The 27,416-nt window shown below is 38.8% G+C and overlaps 2 protein-coding genes across 3 annotated transcripts in view; one reads left to right on the top strand and one right to left on the bottom strand.

Moving 5' to 3' along the window:
- Positions 1-16,141, bottom strand: part of LOC116888590 (cysteine protease ATG4A) — a 40,409-nt gene extending 24,268 nt beyond the window's left edge. Inside the window, exon 1 of the mRNA XM_032889889.1 lies at positions 16,007-16,141. Coding sequence (XP_032745780.1) covers positions 16,007-16,016 — 10 coding nt within the window. The 5' untranslated portion in view covers positions 16,017-16,141. The remainder of the gene's footprint in view (positions 1-16,006) is intronic.
- Positions 16,142-16,258: 117 nt separating this feature from the next.
- On the top strand, positions 16,259-24,512 carry Psmd10 (proteasome 26S subunit, non-ATPase 10). Of its 2 annotated transcripts, none has more exons than XM_032890078.1 (5): positions 16,259-16,424; positions 19,128-19,226; positions 20,459-20,605; positions 20,695-20,861; positions 23,646-24,512. In XM_032890078.1, the coding sequence occupies exons 1-5, from the start codon at positions 16,311-16,313 to the stop codon at positions 23,812-23,814; spliced, it is 696 nt and encodes a 231-aa protein (XP_032745969.1). In that variant the 5' UTR covers positions 16,259-16,310; the 3' UTR covers positions 23,815-24,512. The 2 variants fall into 2 exon arrangements, with proteins under 2 accessions (XP_032745969.1, XP_032745970.1); XM_032890079.1 differs by having other exon boundaries at positions 16,260-16,424; positions 20,695-20,782.
- Positions 24,513-27,416: the final 2,904 nt, after the last annotated feature.

The raw sequence follows: 27,416 nt of genomic DNA, 5'->3' as shown, positions 1-27,416 counted from the left end.
AAATGTTATTTTATTATTATTTGAACCATGTTGCCCAAGAAAAGACAATTTGAGCCTATACCAAAAAGATAGAGCGTGGAAGTAAATGCCCCCTTATCCCTAATGTGCACAATATGTGCCAGACACCGGGAAAATAAATATCCACCCACAAGCATGAAAGATTCGGGTCACTGGCCAAAGAAAAAGGTTCTCAAAATCTGCCAGGAAGAGAATCTCAAACTCCTAAAGAAAACATGGCAAATTTTCATCTTCGACTATGATTCTTCAAAAAGTATGTCTTCTTATAAGATGTCCAGACAAAATTCCTTCAGACATTCCTAAAAGAATTTTTAATTAAATATACCAGAACAATTCCACCTTTAGATTTAGTTCCAAGAAGTCAACACCCTTGTCAATGTAAAATACAGTTTAAAATGTTTACAACAGCTGTAATTTATAATATCATAACCTTAAAAATCCATCACCAAAGGAATACAGTTTAAAATGTGGTCTATCATACACAAGAATATTGCACAGCAATGAAAATCCCAAGACATGACAGATATTATGTTAAGCAAAAGAAACAAAAGGTACAAAAGAGTAAGCACGAGGGGATTCTACTTAAATAAAGCTTAAGTCAAGCAAAATGAATATATTATAGAAATCAAAACAGATGTTACCTCAGGAGAAGATATTCACTAGGAAGAGAAAACAGAACTCCCTAAGGGACTGGAAATGACTATATCTTGATTTTGGTAGTATTTACCTAAATTACAGAAAATTTCACTGATCTATACATTTAAGATTTGTGTACTTAGTGTGTTACATACCTACCATCCCATCACCTGAGAAACTGAATCAAGATTACCACAAATTCAAGCATAAACTGGATTACATCATAATTTCAAGGATATCCTGGTTTACAAAGCATGTTCAAGGAAAGCCTTGGCTACATAGTAAGATTGCTTTTTAAAAGCACACTGAAACATTTAAAGCATGGGATGGAAACCCAGTGCAGTGGAACCTTCCTAAAATATAGATATATGAAGGGAACTCCAATAAAGTCCCAAAATAATAGTAGAGATGGAGTCTCAACTGTTCATCTCTTGTTACCAAAGTAAGCTTCCAGTACCAGGACTGGATTACATCCAGTTGAGTCCTTGGCCATGGAAATCCCCAAACAATCCAGGCTGTTGCCAAGACAACAGGTTGTGGTCCACACACTGACAGTTCCATTGCTGAAGAATACACACACATAACCCATTGAATATAGAGAGGTGGAGTTGGTGACTACATAGAACTTTCACCTCATCTTCTAATGTTTTGGAAGGGGAAAGAACTCTTAAGGCAATTGAAAGAGAAACATAAATAACAACCCAGCCACAAAAGCTTTGATCTAACATTTGTTCTGCCTACAAAATATGCTAGGGTGACACAGAAGGTGTAGGAGTCACCAACCAATGTCTGATTTGACTTTAGGCCCACTCGCCAAGATAAAATGCATTCCCAACACTGCTTAAATGACCAAAAACCAGATCTCAGAATCCTAAGGTAAAACTACTTGTATTTAAAAATAAAAAAAAATAATATTACAATGACTCCTAAGGACATTCTGCTGTACTCATAGTTCAGTGTCTTATTCAGCCATCATCAGAGAAGCTTCCTCCCACAGCCTATGGGAACAAACACAGAGACCCACAGCTAGACATTACCCAGGGACAGAGACACAGAGAAAAATACAGAGAGACAGCCAGACTGACAGACAGACACACACTGGAACAGTCAGTTCTAAGTGGGATGTCTCTATAAAATCCCTCCCACCAGGAATCAGGAAACCCCATAGAAGAGGAGCTGTAAAGAATGTAAGAGCCTGAGGGGACTGAGGACACTAAGAGAACAAGTCCCTCTGAATCAACGGAGCAGTGCTCATACGGACCACCAGAGACTGAAGCAGCAAGCACAGGGCCAACATGGCCCTGCACCAGGTCCTCTGCATAGTTATTATAGCTTTCAGTTTAATGTTGTTATGGGACTCCTGAGTGTGCGGACGAGTGCAGTCTCTGAATCTAATGCCCTTTCTTGGTGTTCCTTTCCTTCTGTTGATTTGCCTTGTGCAACTACAATGTGATGGTTTTTGTTTTTATTTTGTTATGTTTTGTTGCTATCCTTTAGAAGCTTGTTCTTGTCTAAGGAGAGACAGAAAGGAAGTGGATCTGGATGGGAGAGAAGGCAGAGAGGAGTAGAGGGAGGGGAACTGTAACCAGGATATCTATTTTCAATAAAAGGAAAAAATAAAAATCTATACATTCACATGTCCTTTAATGTCCTTTAGTCTTTTTAGATATAACTTTATAAGAAAAAAGGAAATGCTAAGTTTCTATATTAGATTTACTTCAGAAACATACTAGTAATGGACATAAAATTGCATTAAATTATCCTTTATCAATTTCAGAAATTAAAATATAATGAATTTATTCTATCCTGTACACATATACATCAAATCTAAATGCAAGTACTTAGGAACTTCAGATTTTATTTATAAATCTAATTATGAGATCTTTCCATTTATATCATTCTAAAACCCTAGCTATCTTTGTAGACATAATTTGACTGTGAAACCATGGCTTTATTACATATTTTCCTTTCACAGCATTACTTGGTCTTTATCAGGGAAATAAAGTATTGAATTTATTCTTTAATAAAATGCTGGTGGGAGGGATTAGGAGACGGCTCCATCAGTCAAACATGTGGCTTTGCAAACAAGAGGACCTGAGTTGATGCCTTAAACACATGTGAAAAAGTACCATGTGTAGTAATTAGTAATTCCATTTGTAATCCCAACATTGGGGAGGCAGAGAAAGGAAGATCCCCTCGGATCTGGCCAGCCTCCTTTGCCTAGTTAATGAGTACCCAGTCAGTGAGACACCCTACCTCAAAGGAGACAGTGTGTTTGAAGATGATCCCTAAGGTTGTTCTCTCCATACACAGGAGCACATTCATATGTATACGTACAGCCATACATGAACACCCACATGTACACATGAATAGAAAGAATATGGGGCTAAGGTTTCCGTGTTTTTATTCCTATCTCAGCAAACCAGGTTCCAACAGTGTAAACAGGAAAATGAAATTTCATTTTAACCAAGTCACGAAGGGAATTTACCAATTAGAAACTATCATTAATCTCTGGGGGCTTTCCAGTACAATCAGTCAAACATTGACTTTGTCTTACATCCTTTCATGCCACTCTGTGAAACTTAAACCTCTTGTGGCTTGGAGCTACCCAATTTATAAATCAATTCCTACTGAAACAAAGTCTTTAGAATTCTAAAGCGCTAAAGCATATGTATTAAACAAATTTGCTTCCTAAATCTTACAGAAAGAAAATAGTGTAGACTGACCCAGGGAGCCAAAGACCTAGATTCCAATTTTGGTCTGCCTGTCGTAGTCATGTCATCTTGGGCCACTCTTAGAAATGTTGAGATTACTGCTCCATAAAATGTTGATAATATTTCCCCCACCCTGGTTCTGTAGTGAACACCTAGTAAGAAAACTAATAGGAAAGTGCTCTATCACATAATTTTGAAGAAATTATAAAATGCTCAAACTAAATACTTGCACCTGAGTGTGGCCAATGAAACTCAACTCAGATTTCAGAGTTTGGTTTACAAATACCTTGCATTTCAGTTGAGTCAGGGGTTAACAATACTCAAAATTTAACATGTCTGAGATGTTAAAGACAATTACACCATAAATACTAAAAGAATGCATAAAATGGAGTGCAATTAATAACTTCCCCGATTACTTTCCCCATTTATGAGTTTTAGATGTTTCTTTAGCTATGCAACAACCCCGGCCATCATATTAATTTCCACACGAACTTTGAACTGCTTCTGCACTATCCAGGGAGTATACACAGCACCACAGGGACCCTTGAAGTCTGAATTCCACAGTAACTGCCCCTGAAGGCTATTCTCATTTCTATTCTGTGCCATCTCCTATAACCTCTATAATGCAATTTAAAAATATTCCTCACTCTGTACTCTGTCAGCACCCCAAGTGTTCTTTTCCAGTGTCTCAAATAGAACGTGCCTTTTCTTAATTCACATTTTAGAGTTTCTCTCTGTAAGGAAAGGACGAGATACAGGTTCAAATTACCTCAGAATGCTTCCTCTTACCATTTGCTCTTTTCATCAGCCCTATCAGACAACCCTCAATTAGATGGCCCTGTAGTAGTAGGAGACTGAAAAAAGAAAAAATATGGTAAACTGGTTTCAGGAACCCCAGGGGCTTCTGTTCCTGGTGACTTACTTCTCAGTCCCATAATAAAGTGAAGACGAAATGGCCCAGGGACAGTGAATGTGGACCATCCAAAGGCCCCCTTCAGACACTGAAGAAGCTTATTATTGAGCCTATCTAGGTAAGAGATGGGGATTAATTTTGCAAAAGTAGGTTGAAAACAGCAAAACAGGAGCAAGAGTAAAAAAAAAATCATAAAATCTAAGCATGGGTCTAGGGAAATGGCTATATTGGTAAAGTGCCTAACACATACCAAGAAGACCTAAGTTTTGATCCTCAGAAAAGCCAAGCAGAGTGGCATGTGTGTCTATACCATCAACCTTAGGGAGGAGCAGAGATGGATTCCTACATCCCACTTGCCGGACAGTCTAGCCAAATCTGTGAGCTTCAAATTCAATTAGAGACTTTGTCTAAAAAATAAAGGTGGAGAGCCACTGAGGAAGGATAACCAATAATGACTCAGGCCTACACACACACACACACACACACACACACACACACGCACGCACGCACGCACGCACGCACGCACGCACGCACGCACGCACGCACGCACGACACGCACGCACGCACGCACACGCGCACACACACACACCAACTCCATACAGGTACACATATGCAAACACAGAGAGACCTAGCAAAAACATTGGGTCAATTTAGTACAAAAGCAAACAATAAATATATTTTCCCCAAAATATCATGGTTTTAGAGGATTGTATTAAAAAATTAGAGTCATAATTATGAACTTACTCAAAAATGATTAAATTATAGCCCATCTTCTGCAATGGTTCTCAACCTTTGGGTCGCAACCCCTTTGGGGGTCAAAAAACCTTTTCACGGGGGCCTATTAAGACCATCAGAAAGCACAAACATTTACATTTATGATACATAACAGTAGCAAAATAAGTTATAAAGTAGCAATGAAAATAATTTTATGGTTGGGGTCACAACAACAGGAGGAACTGTATTAAAGAGTTGCAGCATTAAAGAGGTTGAGAGCCACTGATCTACTTTAAAAAATTAAGGATCCAAATTTGTGGCCCATGTCTATAATTCCAGCACTTAAAAGGCTGAGACTGGGCTGCCATGAGTTTTAGGCCAGCCTGAGCAATAGAGTGAGACCATATCTCATAAAAATCCAAAGGACACAAATCAAGTCAGGAGAAGTGCTATTTTTTAAAAAAATATAGTTCTATTCATGGTGCTTAAAATATTAAAACTCATAAGTGGTCAAATTGTGTGTGTGTGTGTGTGTGTGTGTGTGTGTGTGTGTGTGTGAGAGAGAGAGAGAGAGAGAGAGAGAGAGAGAGAGAGAGAGAGATATATACATGAATATATGTCATAAAAAGACAAAGACCACCTTTTTCTCCCTTATGTAAGATATCTAAAGATTTAAGCATTCAAGCTGTTGGAACAAAATAAACTTGAGCTTGTCAAGGACTAGGAATGAGGGTCAGAGTGATTTTTATCTCCTGCTAAGTTTTCACTGGGAGAGCGATGATCACTAACACAACATCAATGTATTCTTTAAGCAACCTCTTACATACTCTCATCCCAATAAAACCACAAGGTATCATAAATAAGTATATTCATCCCTCTGAAATCTCTTCGAGGTAGAAAGGACAAGGTATTCTGGTTGCTAGAGGCCTTAGGGCATAAGTAATAACATGGAAGTGACTTCCATGGGTTTGCTGCTTTAGTAATACATGCTGAACCTTGTGACAGAGTAGTCATCAACTCAGCCACGCAGGCACGTACATGCAACAAATGACCTTCCAAAAACCTAGCTATCTCCAGCCAAAGGAACAGGAAAAGTGACAGCCTATAAAGAAAACCCATTAGACATTAATTATCCAGTCAAATACTATAGAAATTTAACCCCAATTATCATTAACACAGTGGTGGTGACTAGACTTTACCTTCATCTGGTTTTAGTTACCTTACCCTTTTCCCTGTGGTAGTTTTAGAAAAACAGAATGAGGGTCTAGTACTTTGCCAGGCATCAATGAATCTTCCAGTATATAATGGTAATGGAGACCTTCCTCCTGATATCAGTGTAGTGTCGGTAGAGGCCTCAAATTTCACCCCTGCCTTGTAATAATGGCATCCCTAATCCTACATTGAGTATAAATGGAGCATGAAAGGGAGAACTTAACTCCTATCCTTGTCTCCTCCTGTGAGAGCAGGCTGGTTAAGACAGGAGAATAAAATAAGATCCAGAGTCACAACACAACGATTTAAGGATACAACATAAAAGTAGTCATGATACAAAGAACTAGGAGCATAACAACTTGAGTGAGAAAAGGCATTTAACAGATACCAACACAGAGATGACATAAATGTCGTAATTATTCAACAACGATTTTTAAAGCACCCATCTTAAAATACTTCAGACAAGCAATTATCAACACTTCAGAAACAATTTTTAAAGATAGAAAGTCTCAGTACAGAAATAAAAGGCACAAAAAAGAAGCCACATTTTTGTTTTGCTTTGCTTTGCTTTGCTTTGCGCTGCATTGAGACAGGGTTCCTCTGTGTAACCCTGGCTGTCCTAGAAGGAACTCTGTAGACCAGGCACTACCATCTCCTGGCTAACATTTTGTTTTTAGAATCGAGAAATATAATAATCAAAATTGAAAACTCATTGGATGGTCTCAATAGAACAAAATAAGATGATGGGGGTAAGTTAGAGAAACTAGTGATAGAATGATAGAAAAGATTCAATATGAGCAATGATGGAAAATGGAAAAAGGGAACAGAGATTCAGGGACATATGGGATCATAAAAGTAAATCAAATATCCATGCAATTAGAGTTCTAGATGGAGAAGAAAAACAGTGTGGTGTTTAAGAAATACACAAAATATAACTGGTTTAAAATATCCCACATTTTTAAAAAGTAATTTATTTTTAAATTGACAGGCACATATGCTTTACATTTATGGTATAAAATATGTTTTGACATATGCAAACATTGTGGAATAACTAAATAAAACTAATTATCATAAAAACCTCTAAGATTTGGCAAAAAATATGAATGACATAAAAAGCCAACAAGATATAATTATGATACACAGATAATGCTACATAGTAACAGCAGGATATACATTTTCAAGTTCCCAGGGGACATTCACACAGAAAGTCCATATCCTGAGTCATAAAGCAAACATGAACAAATAAGAAATATTTGAAATTATGTAGACTGTATCTCTGATAACAATGGGACCAAGGAAAATACTTCCAAACAATTAGAAATTAAGCATCTTACCTCTAAATAATCCATTAGCTAAAAGGGAAGTCTCAAGAAAATTCAAAAATACATCTCAAAATATTTAAATAACATTCTGATATAATGATAGAAAATAAGAGAAATTATCAGGTGTCAGGGAATATGCATGTTACAAATAGGTGATGACTACGACTCTAAAGGGGTATATTGGAGAGATTTAAAAATATACTGACAGAATAATTCCTGGTTGTAGTATTAGTCAAACAAATCCATATACGTGAAAATAACGTGGAGTAGCTGGAGCGATGGCTCAGTCAGGCAAACATGAGGACCTGAGTCCAGATCCCCCAGCACCCATCTAAAAAGCTGGGTTTGGTCATCCCAGTGCTAACTAGTCAGATTCCTGTAACTCAGTGGCCAGCTAGCCTAGCCAAATTGATGAGTTCCAGGCCAATAAGACACCTTGTTTCAAAAAACTCAGGAGGGGAGAAACTGAGAAAGCCACTGACCTCCGGCCTTCACATAGGCATACACATGCATGCATGTGTACCTACACATACCTCAATATGAACATGCGCATACACATACACCACACATATGAATGCACATCTCCCCTACCCCCCCAACACACAGCTGAAGCTATTCACACATGTGAGAGAAACAACATAAAGGAAGACAGTCGACCTTGGCTCTCAATTTCAGAGGTTTCAGCTCACGGTTGGCTGGCTCTATTGTTATGGGGCTAAGGTGAGACCCATGTGAGATCATGTGAAAGGTCACAACAGAGGAAAGATTCTTACCTCATAGCAACCAGAAAGCAAAAGGATAAACAAGAAGAGGCAGAGATAAGGCTTCCAAAAGCATACGTCTCTGTGACCTATTTCCTCCAATCAGGCCCCACTTCCTAACAACTCATTCAGTATGAACTCATCTAACGAATTAATTCTCATAATTTGATCGCCCTTCAACAGTGCTAACAACTAGGGATCAAGCCATCAATACATGAACCTTTCGGTAGAAGAACATTTCCTATCCTAACTGCAACATTCTACTATCAATTTCCGAGTTGATACTGTGTTTAGTCTATGGCCATACCTGAATGTGCTGGATCTCATCTGATAACTGTAGTACGCCTCTGTCCAGTGCAGAGAATGGAGTAAACCTAATGCAGAGTATACAAAGCCCTTTGTGTTCTTTGAATTTCTTGTGATTCTTTTATTGTTTGTAACAAAAATTAAGGAAATTTCTTATAAAGTAAATGAGCTAGAATCAAAAGCCTAAATGCTAAAATTGAGAGTAACAAAAAAAAATGCTTAATCAAAATTCCTATGACAGGATGTCAGCTTTATGATGAAATAGATTTTAAATGGAAATGTTTTGAATAGACTAATGACATAAAATAGCAGGATGTTTTAATAGTTGCATCAAAACACATATTAAAATATCTCATCTAAAACCTGGTAAACGGCAATTGTGAAATAATGACAATAAGGCAGTTGCTTGCAGCTAACCATTGGGCTGAACCCGAGGTCTCCAATGGAGGCGTTAGAGAAAGGTCTGAGGTAACTGAGGGGGTTTGCAACCCATAAGAAGAAAAACAATATCGACCAACCAGACACCCCCCCCCAAAAAAAAGCTCCTAGGCACTAAACCACCAACCAATGAGTAGACATGGAGTGACCCATGGCTCCAGTCCCATATGTAGCAGAGGATGGCTTTATCAGGCATCAGTGGGAGGAGAGGCCCTTGGTCCTGTGAAGGCTCGATGCCCCGATGTAGGGGAATGCCAGGGCAGGGAGTTAGGAGGTGGTGGGTGGAAGTAGAGACACCCTCACAGAAGCAGAGGAAGAGGATGGGATAGGGGGTTTCAGAAGGAAACCAGGAAGGGATAACATTTGAAATGTAAATAAAGAAAATATTCAATAAAAGAAAGAAAATAAACAAAGAAATGCAAAAAGAAAAGGCACGTAAATTACAGTTCTAAATGGTGAAAAGTCAACTGCAAAAAGCTTGGGTTTCTTATTCAGCCTTAGTAAGTAGTAAGAATGGAGGAATCTCATGCCAAACAACTCTGGACCAATGCCTGTGGCTGTCAGGCAGGTAGGTGAACTGTATGTATTCTCTCCCTACATGGTATTCCCAAGTGGTGTATCACTGTTTTCTCCCTTTTACCACAGAAAGCATAGGCACATTAATAAACTGTTTGGTGATAACTAGAAAGCAACAAATGAGGGATAATTATCTCTTTTCACACAATCTAAAATGGCAAACACTAGTCATATGAAACTACTTGATTTTAAATTAAACGAAATGTAAAAAGCAATTCCTAAACACAATTTAAGGGCTAACTAGCCCCGTGTGGCTAGTAACACCATAGCAGAACAGTATAAATCCAGAGAGTTCTGCAGGACACCGCAAAAATCATGTCATTTCCCCACAGCCATGCAGGTACAGCCCAAAGCCCTCAGACAGGAATTACTATTGCACTATTTGGGGTTTGCATTTACACATAACTCTATGTTCAGCAATATTTAGCAGGATGTCACAAGAGTCATGTGCTAGAGTTTTGGAGTAAAATTATCTGAATTTATGTCAGTTCCAATTTTTACTTCTACCATCCTATTTTTGTTTGTTTCAAATTTTATTTCTAAGAAATGCAAGGTCTGAAGGGTTCTTGTACCTACCTCAAAGGGTTACTATATGGATTGCCTGAGACATGATATCTGACACTTGTGCTCTTTACACGCTGATTATTAGCTTAAGCATTAAGTCTAGAAGGCTAATTTGCTTGTTCTAGGGACCTAGAATCTAAGTAGCCAGCAGAGAACGCACTAGGGAACATTCAATCACATGAGTAGCAGAGAAGTCAGACCCTAAAAGGGCCTCTTTGTCCCAAGATGGACATAAACAGCAATTGCATTGTTCCTCCATAACATGGGGCCAGCACCAGGAAAGACATGACCTTTTCTTGTAAGATCTATTTATCCTCTATCTTTCAAGACTTAGAGAAGGGGCTTTCCATTAGTGTCAAGGAATTCAGAATTCAAAGCTAACTACCCCATGTAACAAATGAAATAAAACACATTATACCATCTATTTTAAAATGCACACAAATCACTTAGTTCGAGGTATGTTAGATGCTGTTTTTTTCTAAGCCATTTCTAGCAATTACATGGCAATCCCTGATGAATTATTACGATGAAATGTCAGAATACCAATCCCTTTGTGAATACAACAGGCCTAATCCACCTTCATAATGAAGTGAATAAATATTGAAACATGTCCTACTACATATGGGGCATGTTTACTCTACACTGATCATTAGCAAACTATAGCTACGAGGCTAAGTTTAGTCTATCTTGCCTTTTTGTGGAAACAAAATAAAAGCGATTTTAATCTTTTGAAACAGGATGAAAACCACCTTAAACCACAATCGCTAAACACTAACTGGCTTGGTAAATTAGCTTTTACTGCAGAGTCAATAATTTGTCTTAATCCCACCTGAAAATATAAAACAAAATTCTGAGTGAAATTAGAGTAAAGTCATTTTAATGCCTAACACTATTTGGAGGCCAAGAGGCTCTATATACTTCTGATGTTGGGACAAGTCAAAAGAAGGGAATGCTACTTTATACCCACTATACTGGCCACAATAAAAAGAAATACACTGATAAGTATAGTTGATTGTAGGAAAGTTTTAATCCAAATATATTATTATTGTAGGAAGATAAAATAGTGAACCACTTTGAGAGAACCTGACACTTCCCAAAAATGTTATATGAACTTAAAGTAGATCCAGAAATTCCACTCCTAAATATGTATACAAGAGAAATAAAAGTACATGCCTGAACAGAAACTACACACAAAACATAGCAGCCATATTTAGAAGAAACAAAAGGTAATAATAGCCCAAGTAATCATAAACTGATGAAAGAATAAACAAAGCATGTTACTGTCATAAAATAGACTATCATTCAATCATAAAAATGAATACAGTGATGATCTATGATTTGTATACATCTTCAAATGTTTATAGTACATGAAAAGAAAAACTAAAAAGACCACATATTTGTATTAATGCTCATAAAATGAAAGCCTATAAACTAATATGTGTAAGGGGAGCAAAAGGAAGAATGGCTAACAATAGCCACAAAACTTCCTTTTTAGGAAATGTAGGTATTTTAAAACAAGCTTTTGGTGGTCATAACACAACTCTTTAAATCCTGAAAAATCCTTAAATTGTGTGCTTAAAAAAATTACAAGAAAATTTACAAGAAAAAACTCAAGTAGTAGCTATTGAGAACAGCGCCTGGGGAATAGGACGGACCGCAAAGGAGTGTGTGAGAATTTAGGGGAAGTGTGGAATATGTCATATCTTGACTTTGGTGTTGGTTACACAACAGTATGTATTTATAGCCAAGTACATTGAAATTGATTTAATTCCTGAACACAATGAGATTTGTCGTGTACAAATTATACAACGATAGAGCGGCCTCGTTAGAAAATTTAAAATGGAAACAGTATCTTCAGTCACACACAAAATTACAACCTAAATTATACTGCAATTCCAGCTGTAGGTTTAGACATGTGAAGACAAGTGCAAAGGTTATTTCTGCAGTCCAAGATCCACTTCCCTTGCAGCTGAGGGTCTTTCAGCTGACCTTCAGGTGTAAGTGAATGACCTACAAAGTCATGGCATCTCCCAAAGCACATACATCAAGCAACAGATATGCTCAGTTAGAATCCCATGCTCCTGCACCCCAGTCCAATCATAAGAAAAACAGACCCTTTAAAAACTACACAGTTTGAAAGAGCTGAAGGGGCTCGAGACCCCATATGTACAACAATGCCAAGCAACCAGAGCTTCCAGGGACTAAGCCACTACCGAAGACATACATGGACTGACCCTGGACTCTGACCTCATAGAAGTAACAATGAATATCCTGAAGTAAGATCACCAGTGGAAGGGAAGCCACCAATGGTCCTGCTAAGACTGAACCCCCAGTGAACGTGATTGTTGTGGGAGGAGCAATGTGGGGGATGGGGAGGGGACACCATATAGAAGGGGAGGAGAGGTTAGGGGATGTTGACCCAGAAATCGGGAAAGGGACTAACAATGAAATGTAAATAAAAATACTCAAAATTAATAAAGATGAGGAAAAAAAGCCTACTACAGAGTCCTTAACAAGTGCATTTCAAAATTACCAAGATCATCAAAACAAGTGAAATCTGAGAAACTGTCACAAGCCTCTAAAGAGACAGAAACACCATGTGATTCACACTGTCTCAGATGGGATGCTGCCCACAGGTAAACTAATGAACCTGGAACAAAGTGTGGGAGAACAGTGGATTAAAATAGACCAATGTGTGCTTATCCATTGTGATCATGATAGAAGAGTGCATTAAAATTCCAAATTAATAAATGCTGCTGAAACATGTGAAAAGAATTGGTCTTAGATAACTGAAAATGAACCAGAGACTTAAACACAAAAGAAAAAACAAAATTTCCAGAGGAAAACATGAGAAAAAAAAACTAACTGAAATCTTAGATTTTATAGTCTTTGCTATGTACAATAGCAAAAAAAATAATAAATAAAGGAAAAAAGAATAAATTTGAATTCGTCAAATATCAAAATGCGAGTGAGGCCTGGTGGCTGACTCCAAGAATAGCAACATGTGGAAGCTTGAAACAGGGGAATTGCAAGCCTGGGCTACACCGTGAGTTGCAGACTAGGTTGAACTACATAATGAGACCTTGTCTTGAAAAAAAAAATCAAAACCTTTCCCTTCAAAACGCATATGATTGTGACAAAGAAAAGCTGAGCACTGTGTCATACCCTGTAATAGCAACTGGGGAGGCAGAAGCAGGAGAATTCCAAGTTTGAGACTAGCTTGGGATACACAGTGAGACCAGGTCTCAAAAAACCAAAATAAAACAAATGAAAATAAAACAAAGCAAAAGAGCAAAAGGCAAACTGTGCATTGGGAGTAAGTATGGGCACATTATATACCTGACAGGGATTTGGATTTAGACTATGGAAATAATTGTTATAACTCATCAATTAAACAACAACCCAATTTTAAAACGGGGGGGGGACCCACAGAAGCAGATCCTTGTGTATAAAAGATGTACCAACAGCTTATAAGCACCTAAAAACATGTTCACTACCCCTAGCCACTCCTTATGGAAATAAACATTGGCATTCTATTATTTCATAGAGATTTAAATGGCTATAATCATAAAGGGCAAGACACATACCTAAAATTCCAGCATTTGGGAGGCTGAAGCAGGAGGCTTGTAAGTTTAAAGTTGTCCTAGGCCTCATAAAAAGACTCTTTAAAAAATCACGAGAACAGCCCAGTTACTAACAAATGTGCATGAGGATGTGCTGCAACGAGTAGCCTCATACGACAGAATGCTTCTGCTGCTTTGGAAAAAAGTTTTGTAATTTCTTAAAAATGTTAATGATAAATTGTCCTATTACCCAGGAATTCCACTTTCAGATAACAACAACAAAAGAGGAAAACAAATGTTCACATAAAGATGTGCACATCGATGTTCTAAGGAACATTAGTCATAATGGCCAACAACTAAAAAAAATACCCACTACATTTCTATCAGTTGGTGAGTAGATACCCCAAAATGTATTACCCATAAACTGTAATATCATTAGGCAACAAAAGTAAGGACTTACACGCGAACCAATATGGTTAAGTCTCAAATCTATTATGGTGAGTGAAAGAAACCAGACTCAGAAGACCATATATTATATGATTTCATTTAAGTGTAATGTTCAGAATGGGCAATTTTATATAGACAAAGAGTCTATTAGTGGCTGCCTGACCAGGAGATAAAAATTAACAGAAAATGGGCATGAGGTCTTACTGAGAGGATCTGTTCTACAACTGGTTTGTTGTGATAGCTACATAAACCTGAAAACTTACTAATAATCAATTACATGTTTAAATGAGTGTATTTTATTTTATTTAGTTTCCTTTCGTTTTGTTTTGTTTTAGTGCTGAGGATTGAACCTAAGGCCTTGTGCGTGTGAAGCAAATGCTCTACTACTGGGCATACCTAGCCCCAGTTGAATTTTCTGGTATGTAAGTTATCACAATCAAATTGTTAAAATAGGGAGAAAGCATGAAACTGGGCAGACACACACACACACACACACACACACACACACACACACACAGGACACGTTACGGACATACACACACAATAAGATGCAATGAAATAATTAGTATTTAAAAAGAATATGTTCATGGATTATCAACATTTGGAAGTAACTTTCTGTGTGAGAAGGTATTTTCAGAGTTTTCTATAGATTAAAATAGTTAAAAATCTCATTAACCAAAGAACATTTGGAATCAATTTTGATGATAGACAATAGTAACTGTAAACCTCAATTAAACAAAATAGTACTTCCCTCAAAGAATTCTGTTCTTATTAATATTTCTGTGTTAAAAACATAACTCACTGGGGGCTGGAAAGATGGCTTAGGGATTAAGAGCACTGGTTGCTCTTTCAGAAGACCTGGGTTCAATTCTCAGTACACACATGCCAACTCACAACCGTCTGTACCTCAGATCTGAAGAGATTCAACATTCACACACGTAGGCAGAAAACACATTCACATAAAGTTTAAAGAAGCTAAAAGCATTATATATATACATAGATTCCACTATTATTATATCCCAAATTACATCAATAAACATTTGTCATAACTTGTCTTCTAGACTTGGTTTTATCATCTGCCCTGCAAAGCCTAAAATTGCTATGATCTGGCATTATACAGAAAGTTTGCTAGGCCCTGTTCTGTACCCTAACAAAAGAGACAAACATAATCAGTCACTTTAAAGAACACGTTTAACATTTTTTCTAATGTCCTTTTGAAATATTCTATAAAAGATAAACCTTGCATATTTTCTGCTGCAGCACTATTTGGAAATTCTCCTTTTAAAAAAATCCATATTGTTAGCTTAACAATCTAGCAAACCCTGGATGTGATTGTCATTACCATGTTATTAAAGTGACAACATCATACCCTGGTATCCCTAACATGACCGCCGTTACTCCCTGAGGTCTCTTAGGTATCGAGTGGCTCCTATGGCATCACACTCTGTCTTTAGCATCATTCTGGCACATCCCTTCTGTATGGTATCATGTATAACCTGTGCTGTGGCAGAGCCCCACTCTGATGCCACTCCGCCGGGATGTCAGCGTAACTAACCTGTGCTTCTTTCCACTCCTTGGACAGTGGCAGAGAGGGGGAGGGTAGCTACAGTCAATGGTTCAAGCTCTGAGGTAGTACTCTGCTCCAACTACTGTCCCTTCCGCCTGCCACTGCAAGTGAGGGCCCCGAGGGACAAGATCTGTAGGATCCCAGAACTCTCTTGCTCTGCTACAGTTTGAATTTCATGTGGCCAACTTACTGGCCCACCAAATACCACCCACCCTAGCTTTTTCACACAGTACTACCAGAAGCCGCTCCCATTACCTGACTCCATTCTCCAGCTGTCATCCTGGGCCAATTCCACCGGCAACTTGACTATGGCTTTCTCTAAGGATTCTGGGATTTGTAGTTTCACATTGCTAGGACCCGGAACTGAGTAGCTTCCAAAGATGCCTCCTGACCTGGGATTGCCTTCAAACTGCAACTCCCAGAAGCTCCAGGATATGGGCGGGGCAACGAGGAAATCAGAGGTCAGTGATTGGAGAACCTCTAGCTCTTTGATTGGTCGCCGGAACAGGAAATGCGAATGGGCGGGGCTTGAGTTTCACGGAGGTCCTGGGAAGGCGAAATGGAGGGGTGTGTGTCTAACGTCATGATCTGTAACCTGGCCTACAACGGGAAGCTGGATGAGTTGAAGGAAAGCATTTTGGCTGATAAGTCTCTGGCCACTAGAACTGATCAGGTAAACTAGCCCGAGGGCCTGTCGCCTAGCAGCGGGTGTCAACGAAGCCCTACATGGCTTCGGAGTCCTAACTTGGTCTGAGCCCACTTCTGCGCTCCTCCCGCCCACTCCTCCCTCTTGTAGCCTTGGATTATACCGCGACTAGCTCTCCAACTGTAACCCTCACAGACTTTGGGGCGGGGGAGAGGGGTGGGAAGCGAAGCTTGCTGAATTTCATATATTTCTGGAACATCCACCGCTTTTCTCAGAAATTCCCAGAGTTAGGAAGAGAGAGCAGGACGGAGATCTGTGAAGAAAGCGTATTAGGTGGATTTTTCTTTAGTTGTAACCCTCATCAGTGGACCACGTGTAACAAAATGCCTTTTGTGTGTGTGTGTGTGTATCAGGAAGTTTGAGGGGAGCCGGGAATTTCAGTCGAGTTGAAAAATAAAAAACAGGCATAAATGAAATAACGGCACAACACGTCTTATTACATATAGTAAATCCCTCAGAAAGAAGTTTACATATTTGTTTCAGAACATGGAAGGGGAAGACACGATAGGAGTAGTTGGCAAGGGCTTTGTATAGAAGGGGAGGTTGTTTATACTGTAAAGAATGGGATTCTATGTGGGGTGAGTGAACTAAGGCAAAAAGAGAGAGAATGGGCCTTGGGAAGTGTTTCTGTTCTGACCAACTGTGTGACCTTCGGTGTTGATAGTGTTAAACATTAGGAAGACAGTACATCATACTTCAAAGCTTCCATGTTGTCTCTTTTAGAAGAGAACTCGAAGAGACTGGGTTTTTTTTTCCTGGAATTTTCCTTTATTACTCAATAGGAGAATTCCTCTATGCTCACCACGTTTGCTTTTATGATGGTCTGGTAATGTGGTTTGAATTTAATAAAATGAATTAAGACTTAATCCACTAAAAATAATGAGTCAGTGGCATAAAAGAGTGAGCTAATCAGGATCAAGAAGTTAAATACAACAACCAAATGCAATTAATTTATGGACTTTATTTGCATCCAGATTTAAACCACCTGGAAAGAGGCTTATAGGAGACTTGGTTTTTAATAATTTTTTTTTTACTTTGTGTAATTTTTGTTATTTAAGATCGATCTCCTTGTGTAATCCAGGCTGTCCTTCCAATCAAGTTCCTCCTATCCACCAGCCTCCTAAGTTCTGGAAGGTTTGCATTACCACCCATGACAAAGAGTTAAGGAATGTTATTTTCAAAGGTCCAATAATGCTCTTATGTTTGTTTGTTTGTTTGTTTTACAAAAGTACTTTTATTTTTTAGGTGCTGAAGTAATTAGAGGTGAACAGTCATAGCCTTTAGGATTCCGTTTTAAAGAAACCTCGGCAGGACTGAAGAGGTAGCTCAGTGGTCAAGAATACATACTTCCTTTTCCTCACAACTTCCTGTAACTCCAGCTCCAGGGGGATCCAGTGCATCTGGCCTCCCCACGCCCATGTGGTCACATGCACAAACCCACCCACATGCCCACAATTAAAAGTAAAATAAAAATTTTTTAAAGAAAATTCAAGTAATAAAATCTAGAAGTAAATATAGCAAGGCTTTTGTTGTTGTTAAGTAATAGGCTCTTGATTCTGTCACATTCCCTCAATTTTTATATGTATTTGAACTGTTCATAAAGTTGAACTGCTGTCTGGGGACACTGACAGGGAAGGCCACAGGTGTCCACAGCTGTGAGACTTCCAGCTAGCTCCCTTCCTGGGCACCAAAAGTACCTGCTCCCAACCATGCAACACCCTATTTGTCACATTCAAGTTCATTTAAAGGCTGGGCCAGCACACATGCGTGTGTGTGTGTATGTGTGTGTGTGTGTGTGTGTGTGTGTGTGTGTGTGTGTACATACACTCTCACACACTCTCTACACACACACATTACTCTAACATACATACAATCATGACTATATATTTCTTAAGAATAAAAAGTACAAGAATAGGCACAAATAGGAACTCTCTTTAAGAATCATTTTTTTAAGAATCATGAGTCTTAACTTTAAAAATGTAATTTTATTGCACTGATTCTGTGGGGTGTGTTATTATAAAATAATCTCAGCTATTTGTATAAACACATTTCATTCTTCATAACATGTTCAGTGGATATAGTAGCATATGCCTGTAATAGTAGCAAGTAGGAGGGGAAGGATTGAGAATTTCAAGTTAATGTTGGTTACATAGCAAGATCAAAAGTGAAGCAAAAATTCATAGGTTCTCTCTAGAGCAATCACTTGAAGTTTGGTAATAGAGATGGCATAGGCGCAGAGCATGGGTAAATTTTATGACCCTGGATAAGTTGCTTATGTGAAATAGTCCTAGTTTCTTTATGTGTCAAATGGGGGATAGTAGGCACCATACAGAATAGTGGGGGTCAAAAGAAATGATGCATATAAAAGTCGCACTGCTTCACAAGGGCATGCATAAGTGTTGTAAACAGCAAATCTCCATTTCTGCTGATGTATTGAAATCAATGTTTTCATCACTCTTGCACAGAATTTCTTATATTCATGGCTGCTATTGACCCCATGTTACTAATACCTTGGCCTCCCAAATGCTAGTTAGTAACATTGTTGAACGTTACCTACCTGATGGCCTGGTGCTCGCCATTTCTTACTATAGGTTTGTGAGCGTGAGTATTTTTTTCTGCCTCTTTGTCTTCAACACTGTTGACAGCTTTGCTCCCGTCTTCCCCATATAGGACAGCAGAACAGCATTGCACTGGGCATGCTCAGCTGGTCATACAGAAATTGTTGAATTCTTGCTGCAACTTGGAGTGCCAGTGAATGAAAAAGACGATGTGAGTGCTCGGCAACATTGATAAGCTCCAGGTTATCTTTAGACTCCAGACTTGTATTTACTGAAGCCTGAATATTAAGCTCAGAAACAAAAGTTTAGGGTTTAGAAGTAGGAAGTTACAATATGACCTTTGTGAATAGGCATGGGGCTAATGATGCCATTCTTTTGGGGTGCTAATGAAACTATAATTCAGGGGTGAGAATACAGATCAGGGCTTATTACTATGAATGCTAATAGACTAAACATTTTAATGTTGAAATTGTTGGTGAATATTGCCAGAATAATAAAGGCTTAGGTATATGTGTGTTACATAGACACATTTACTAGAGTGATATTGGTTATATTAAGGTAAGCCTTATAGGAGCTCAAGAGATGTTTCAGTACTTAAGAGTGCTTGCTGCTCTTGCAGAGGACCAAGGTTTGGTTCCAGTAGCTCACAACTTCCTGTAATTCCTACTTTAGAGGAGCTAATACACCAATTTACATATGCATATGTACAAAAATAAAAGTAAATCCTTTTAAAAAGATAAAATTTACAGAAAACCTAGAATGGAACCTGTTTTATAGGCACAGATTAATTTTCAGGATTTACAGAAGTAATATGAGACAATAACAATTGTATGGAACAATGATTAAAGAGTGCATAGTGTACATACTTTGTAAGTTAATATACAATCAGTCATTCCAAAGAATGGCAGAAAAATTCTCACAATATATTGGTATGTAGAAATTGTGGAAAACACACCTCGCAGAACTTCATATACTCTGATTTTAGTTTTTATTTTTTAACGTTATGATATGGGAGAAAATATATTAGAATTACTTTAATATGCCATACCTGTCTTATAGGATTGTGGCCATTTTTAAGTGACTTACTTTGTTTTTAGCAATGCATATGTATGAGTATATGCCATCTGTGTGCAGCTGCCTGTGAAAGCCAAAGGGCATGAGATCCCCAGAGGCTGGGATTACAGACCACTGTGAGCTGCCTGCACCAAACACTGGTACTTTGGAGGAGCAGTAAGTGCTCTTAACCACTGAGCCATCTGTCCAGCTCAGTTTTTCTTTTACGTACAGTTTTGTTTCCAATTTTTTCACAATGCTCAGTGTTGAATGGGTGGAAAATATTGCTAAATTATTCACATAACTCTGTAAACCTTCAATAAATATTAATGTTCATACTTCTGTCCCTTTTTTACCTTGACTTTTTATAAAACGCCACCCTATATACAGGCAGGTTGGTCTCCTCTTCATATTGCTGCTTCCGCTGGCCGGGATGAGATTGTAAAAGCCCTTCTGATAAAAGGGGCACAAGTGAATGCCGTCAATCAAAATGGCTGCACGCCCCTCCATTATGCAGCTTCCAAGAATAGGCATGAGGTATGTCTATCCCTGTGGTTGTTTCCTTTGAGTTTTAAACCGGAACAGAAAAACAGATTTCTGTATAGTTTTCTTGCTATCCTTTCCAGATTGCTGTTATGTTGCTAGAAGGTGGGGCTAATCCAGATGCTAAAGACCATTATGATGCTACAGCAATGCACCGGGCAGCAGCCAAGGGTAACTTGAAGATGGTTCATATCCTTCTGTTCTACAAAGCATCCACAAACATCCAAGATACTGAGGGTAACACTCCTCTGTAAGTGACAAGTAGCAGTCATTCTCATTCTGATTATAAATGCAATACATGCTGGGAGCAAAAAAACAAATTGAAAGGATACCAAAGCATAATGATAACTAAAATTGTGTATCATTTTGCCACCCAAAAAATACTGATACTATCTTTATATCCTTCCATTTGTTTATATGCAGATATGTATATATAGCATGTAATAGCAAAATTGAGGTTATATAAGTAATCTTATGCTTTAATCTCATAGCACATTGTGAGCATATTTTAATGTCATTAAATACATTTAAAACATTTATGATGGCTGCTTACAATCCCATTTTATGGCTATGCCATAATTTAATCATTCTTGCTATTGTTTTCAGCTTTTCACCATTTTAATTAATTGACATTGACCAATTTATGTCTAAATCTTTGCCCATATTGTGGATTGTGGGCTAAGTTTAGAGTCCTAGAAATTGAATGATTGTTTCAACAAATAATGGATTTCAAGACAAATTGCTTCCAGAGGAGTTGTCCCATTGTTCCCTCCCAACAGCATCTTAACAGTAGCTCTTACCTCCTACCCATCAGCACCAAAATTGCTGTTTGAATTTATGTTGTATGAAAGGTGACATTTCATGGTTGAAATTTACATTTTTGTTACTGATTTTGAAATGTATTAATCCCTTAAATTGTAAGTTTTTGTAGTCTTTCTGTTCCCTTTTCGAAGAATTCATTCATTTTGCCAGAATTTTAAGTGGTCTTGACATAGTAAAAATAGGATTTATGCCATATTGTTTGAAAATATTTTGTTTGTCTCTTTATTCATGACTTTTCAGCTATCAGAACTTATCAATTGCTATGCAGCCAAACCTATAATTTCCATCACAACCCTAGAAAGCTTTCTTTAATCCCAAAACTCTTAAATCCACATAGGATTTATTGATGTGGATGACTTGAAACCTACTTTTACCTTGATAAACTTTTTTATATATACCCATTTTCTCCTTTGTTGAGTCAGAAATTCTGGGTTTGTTTTGTAGTCCAGCATAAGGTACAGCCTTTCCCCCTCTGACTTTGGGACAGCTTTTTAAAATATTGTTTTCAGGGGCTGAGCATGGTGGCACATACCTTTAATCCCAGCACTGGGAGAAAGGCAGATCTCTGTGAGTTTGAGCCAGCCTGGTCAATATTTCAGGCTAGCCAAGGCTCCATAATAAGACAAACAAAAACACCTGGCCAGCTGTGGTAGTGTATGCCTTTAATTCTAGCACTTCGGAGGCCAAGAAATAGACAGAATTCAAGGCTATCCTGGTCTATATAGCAAGCTCTTGTGGTAGCCAAGGACAGATAGGGAGATCCTGACTTAAAACAAACAGTATTTTTTAAATTGAAAATAGATTTTTTTTCTATCATGCGATACATCCCAACGGCAGTTTCCCCTCCTTCTACTCCTCCCTCCTCCCCACCTCCCCACCTTCCCTCTCCCCCAGATTCACCCCAATTCCGTTTCCTCTTCAGAAAAGAGCAAGCCTCCATGAGACAATAGCTAAACAGGACAAAACAAGCTAGACTAAGGCAAGGGGAAAACCCTCATATTGAGGCTGGACAAAGCAACCCATTAGGAGGGAAAGAGTCCCAAAAGTAGGCAAAAGAGTCAGAAATATACCCACTCCTACTGTTGGGAGTCCAACAAAAACCCCAAGCTAAACAACCACAGCATGTATGCAGAGGGCCTGGTACAGACTTTTGCAGGCCCTGTAATTGCACTTGAGTCTCTGGGAGCCCATATGCACCCTGCTTGTTGATTCAGAGGGCCATGTCCTGGTGTCCTCCATCCCCTCTGACTCCTATAGTTTTTCCTCCCATCTTCTGCAAAACTTCAGCAATCTCCAAGGGGAGGAACCCTATGGAGACCAAGAAAAGTATTATTTTCTTATTCTTTAAAAATCTTTCTTATAGGCCCATGTGACTTTTTAAAATGAATATTCTAACTTATTTCTTGATGACTCAATCACGTTCATCTGGAAATAGTCTAGGAATTGGGTAGTATAGGACCCTTGGGAGAAAGTAGGATTTAGGACTCAATAGATACTGTTCTTAGTATAGATGCTACCATTTTCAACTATATTAACTAAAAATATTAAGAAACTTAACTTTCCTCCCCCATAATTTCCTCATCTCTACTAGTATAGTAACAATTTCTCCCTCACTAAATTACTATGAGGCTTAAATAAAATGCTGTGTAAAGTGCCTAATAACTGGCACAGGTTGGTTTCTTTCCTCAAGCAGTTAACTGTTGAACTCTCCCATCATAACAAGAACTTTAACTTCAGTGACAACTTTTACTGTAAAACAATGCTAATTATACCATGGTTTGTTAATGTAGACATACGGATCAAGGAAGATCAGATCTTTTCAGTTGTTTTTCTGCAAGTCACACGAATTGTTATAGAGGCAGGATATAAATTGAAACATCTCTCAATTCTAACCCTGAGTTATTATTACATGATGTATTTGGAGTAAATTACCATTAATCTCTGTTGAAAGAGTTGTTGTGCCTTTGGCTAGCATTTAAAAGCTAACCATCTGTTTAAATAGGACCAGGGTTATGATTTATGATCTGGTATTGCTTAGCTATTCTAGTTAACTTTAATTTACAATCTTTCTCATACCAATTGATTTCTTTTCCCAGATTAAATAACTTTCCAATATTTCCCCTGTCCAGTGATAAGCATTTTGGAATGGAAACTCTATCCATTCTGTAGAAGTGGTAGGTGACTAATTAATCTTTGTTATTCCCAATTTCAGACACTTAGCCTGTGATGAGGAGAGAGTGGAAGAAGCAAAATTGTTGGTGACCCAAGGAGCAAGTATTTACATTGAAAATAAGGAAGAAAAGACACCACTGCAAGTCGCCAAAGGAGGCCTGGGTTTAATACTCAAAAGAATCGTAGAAAGTGAAGCAGCTTCTATGTAGTCTGTGTATGTATGTCCTCACTGTCCTGGAAACTGTTGTACTGCTCACAAGGCATCTCGTGTGAAAATGTTTTCTCGTCTTCATAATTTGATAACGTGTTGTATTGCTCCTATCGAAGTACTTGTTCTACACTTACTACCCACTTTCCAGGCATTGAAAAACTGGTGAGCTTGTTCTACTGATGTCATTCATTAAATCTTGATTACTTTGGAGTAAGTGGTTGTGGCTGTCCTGTCTTGAGTGTCCTCCATGCACTTACTGACCCGCTGTGGAACAGAACAAGTTCAGAAATGGCCTGCCAGTTGGGCCAGGTGGTTCTGGGAGCTTCTATGATCTCTGCAGTCAAAACAAATACTGACCTGTTTTTCAAGTTCACTCAGAGACCTATGCCAAATATTTCCATTTTTTTCAACTACAAGGTTAATTTATTTTTGTTATAGGAGGAAGTTCTATATTTTAGAGGAGCAAATTTTAAGTCGAATTGTATGTTCTTAAAATAATGAAGAACGAGAGCCTACGTGCCCATGTACCATTGTAACTAGCCATTTCCCTCTAAAATAAGACATATCACTTTTTTAAAAAAATAAATTAACTCACCTTGTGTTGAAAAGAATTGTCAAACTTATTAAAGACATATATAACAAAATTATATTTTGATTTGTATTTCAAGTATTACAAACAATAAACTGTTGAAAGAATTTCCCAGTTCCTCGTTCAAGTCAGTCACACACTCACTTAAACCTTCAAATCTTAGCTAAGATGGATTGCTCAGTTTGGGATAGTTCTGAAATCAATAAAATTAATGGAGCTTAAACTGCAACTAAAATCCATCAAAAATAGTAATCTTTTGAAGTGCCAAGTTAATGTAGAGTGTAGGGAAGTTAATAATTACAAACTTGAACTCTATTTAGAGGAGCATTTTATTTGATTAGTAGTCAGCAAATGTAGTCCAAATGACTCTTCAAATTAATTTTAGTTTTGGTTTTGTGCCTTCAGTTACTGCTTGAAAGATGTGATCCAAGTATATCCACACACTTTCTTTAATTTGCGGTTAAAGATTTAAATGCCCAGTAACTAAAATGAGTTCTGTACATATGAGCTGTATCATTTTTATACAAAATGTTGGACATGAACTCAGTGCTAATCCAGGGAATATGAAACATTTGTTAAATGTTAGTGCTAGAATTGATGAGGGATTATTTATTGCTAGTGTTTTGTTTTTCCTCCCCACTATTCTCCTGTTCTCTTCTCAGAAAAAAGGGAGGCTCCATGGGTACCTACCCACCCAGCATATCAAATTGCAGTAGAATGAGGCACATCCTCTCCAAATGCAGCTCTTTAAAGCAGCCCAGCTACTGACAACAGAAACAGAGACAGCCCCTGTTCCTGCTGTTAGGAGTCCCACATGAAGACCCAGCTACACAACTGTGACACACGTGCAGAGGGCCTAGGTCAGTCCCAGGCGCAGGCTCACTACAGGTTCGGGATCTCGGTTCTCACGGGACCAAAAGTTAGTTGATTCTGTATATTTTCTAACTCTCCAACCTTCAATCCTTCCTCTCCCTCCTTATAGACTTCCTGTACTCTGCTTAATGTTTGTTGGGTCACGTGATTCGTTTCCATCTGTTGCTGATGAAGCCTTTCAGGAGGACAGCTAAGTTATGCCTGCCTGGAAGTACTGCAGAATGTCATTAATAGTGTCAGTGTGGGCTCCCTCTCATGGCCAGGGTCTCAAGCTGGGCCAGTCATTGGTTGGCCATTCTCCCTATTTCTACTCCATCTTCACCCTTGTACACCTTGTGGGCAGGAAAAATTGTGGGTCTAAGATTTTGTCTGGGCCAGTGCCCCAGTCTGTCCATTGGAAGACATTTCTAGGTACAGGAGATGGACATTTCAAGCTCTATATCCCCCACTGTCAGGAATCCCAGCCAGGGTCTCCCTTATAAATTCCTAAGAGCTTCCATTGTCCTTGGTTTCTAGCTCATCCCAGAGATGTCCCCACATACTGATTCCAGTTCTCGCTTCCCTGAGCTCTCTCCTTACGTTCCCCTGACCTGAATCATCCTCCTCCCCTCCTTACCCAAACCCCACCCAGCACTAGTCCATTCACTCCTAATGTCCACTCTATTTACCCATCTCCATGTGATTCAAGCATCCACCCTTGGGCCCTCCTTGTTACTTAGCATCTTTGGGTCTATAGATTGTAGCATGTTTATTCTGTACTTTGTGGATAATATCCACTTATCAGTGACTACACAACATGCACGTCCTTTTGGGACTGAGTTACCTCACTCATGATGATCTTTTCTAGTTCCAAACATTTGCCTGCAAAATTGAGGATGTCCTTTTTAATGGCTGAATAGTATTCCATTGATAAATGAACCATATTTTCTTTTCTTTTTTCTCCCCTCAGAAAGGAAACATTTAATTGAGGCTGGCTTACAGTTCAGAGGTTTAGTGCATTATCATCATGGCTGGAAGCATGGTGGCATGTAGGCAGACATAGTGCTGGAAAGGAAGACGAGTGTTCCCTCTCTGGATTCACAAGCAGCAGGTCTTCCTGTGACTATGAGCCACTAAGCCGGGTTGAGCTTCTGAGACATAGTTCCCCCAACATGGCCACACCTACTCCAACAAGGTACTACCATTCCTATGAGCATATGGGGGCCATTTTCTTTTAAACTACCACAAGGAACCAGGGCTCTTAACCACTGAACTACTTCTCTGGTTCAACACCTTTATCTCTTGATCCTCCTGCCTTCATCTAAGTGCTGGGATTACAGGAGTGAGTCACTAAGCCACCCAACATATACTGCTCTATTCTTTGGTTCCTTTTTAGCTTCTTGTTTTTTATTGGATATTTTATTTATTTGCATTTCAATGTTATCCCCTTACCCTCTGTAAACCCCCTAACCCATCCCCCTCCCTGTGCTTCTATGAGGGTGCTCACCCACCAGCCCAACTGCTCCTCCCACCACACCTCCATGCACAGGAATTTCATACACTGGGGCATCGTTTTCACAGGACCATGGGCCTCTTACTCCCATTGGCTCAACAAGGCCATCCCTCTTCTGTTATATATGCAGCTGGAGCTCATTCATCCATGTGTACTCTTTTGGTTGGTGGTTTAGTCCTTGGGAGCTCTGAGGAGTCTGGTTTGAGTTGATATTACTGTTCTCCCTATGGATTGCAAACCCCTTTAGCTCCTTCAGTCCTTTCCCTAACTCCTTCATTCAGAACCCCCTTCTCAGTTCAATGGTTGTCTGTGAGCATCCTCCTCTGTATTTGTCAGGCTCTGGCAGAGCCTCTCAGGAGACAGCTATATAAGGCTCCTGTCAGCATGCACTTCTTGGCATCTGCAATGTATTCTGAGTTTGGTGTCTGTACATGGGATGGATCCCCCAGGAGGCCTTTCCTTCAGTCTCTGCTCCATACTTTGTCTCCATAATTCCTCATGTGAGTATTTTTGTTCTGCCTTTCTGAGAAGGGTCTGAAGCATCTACACTTTGGTCTTCCTTCAGATTGAGCTTCATGTGGTCTATGAATTGTATCTCGGATATTCTGAGCTTTTGAGCTAATATCCACTTATCAGTAAGTACATA

The sequence above is a fragment of the Rattus rattus genome, chromosome X (assembly GCF_011064425.1).
Source record: "Rattus rattus isolate New Zealand chromosome X, Rrattus_CSIRO_v1, whole genome shotgun sequence".
NCBI lineage: Eukaryota > Metazoa > Chordata > Mammalia > Rodentia > Muridae > Rattus > Rattus rattus.
Note: the sequence above shows the minus strand (reverse complement) of the source record. Positions and strands in the feature narration are given on the sequence as shown.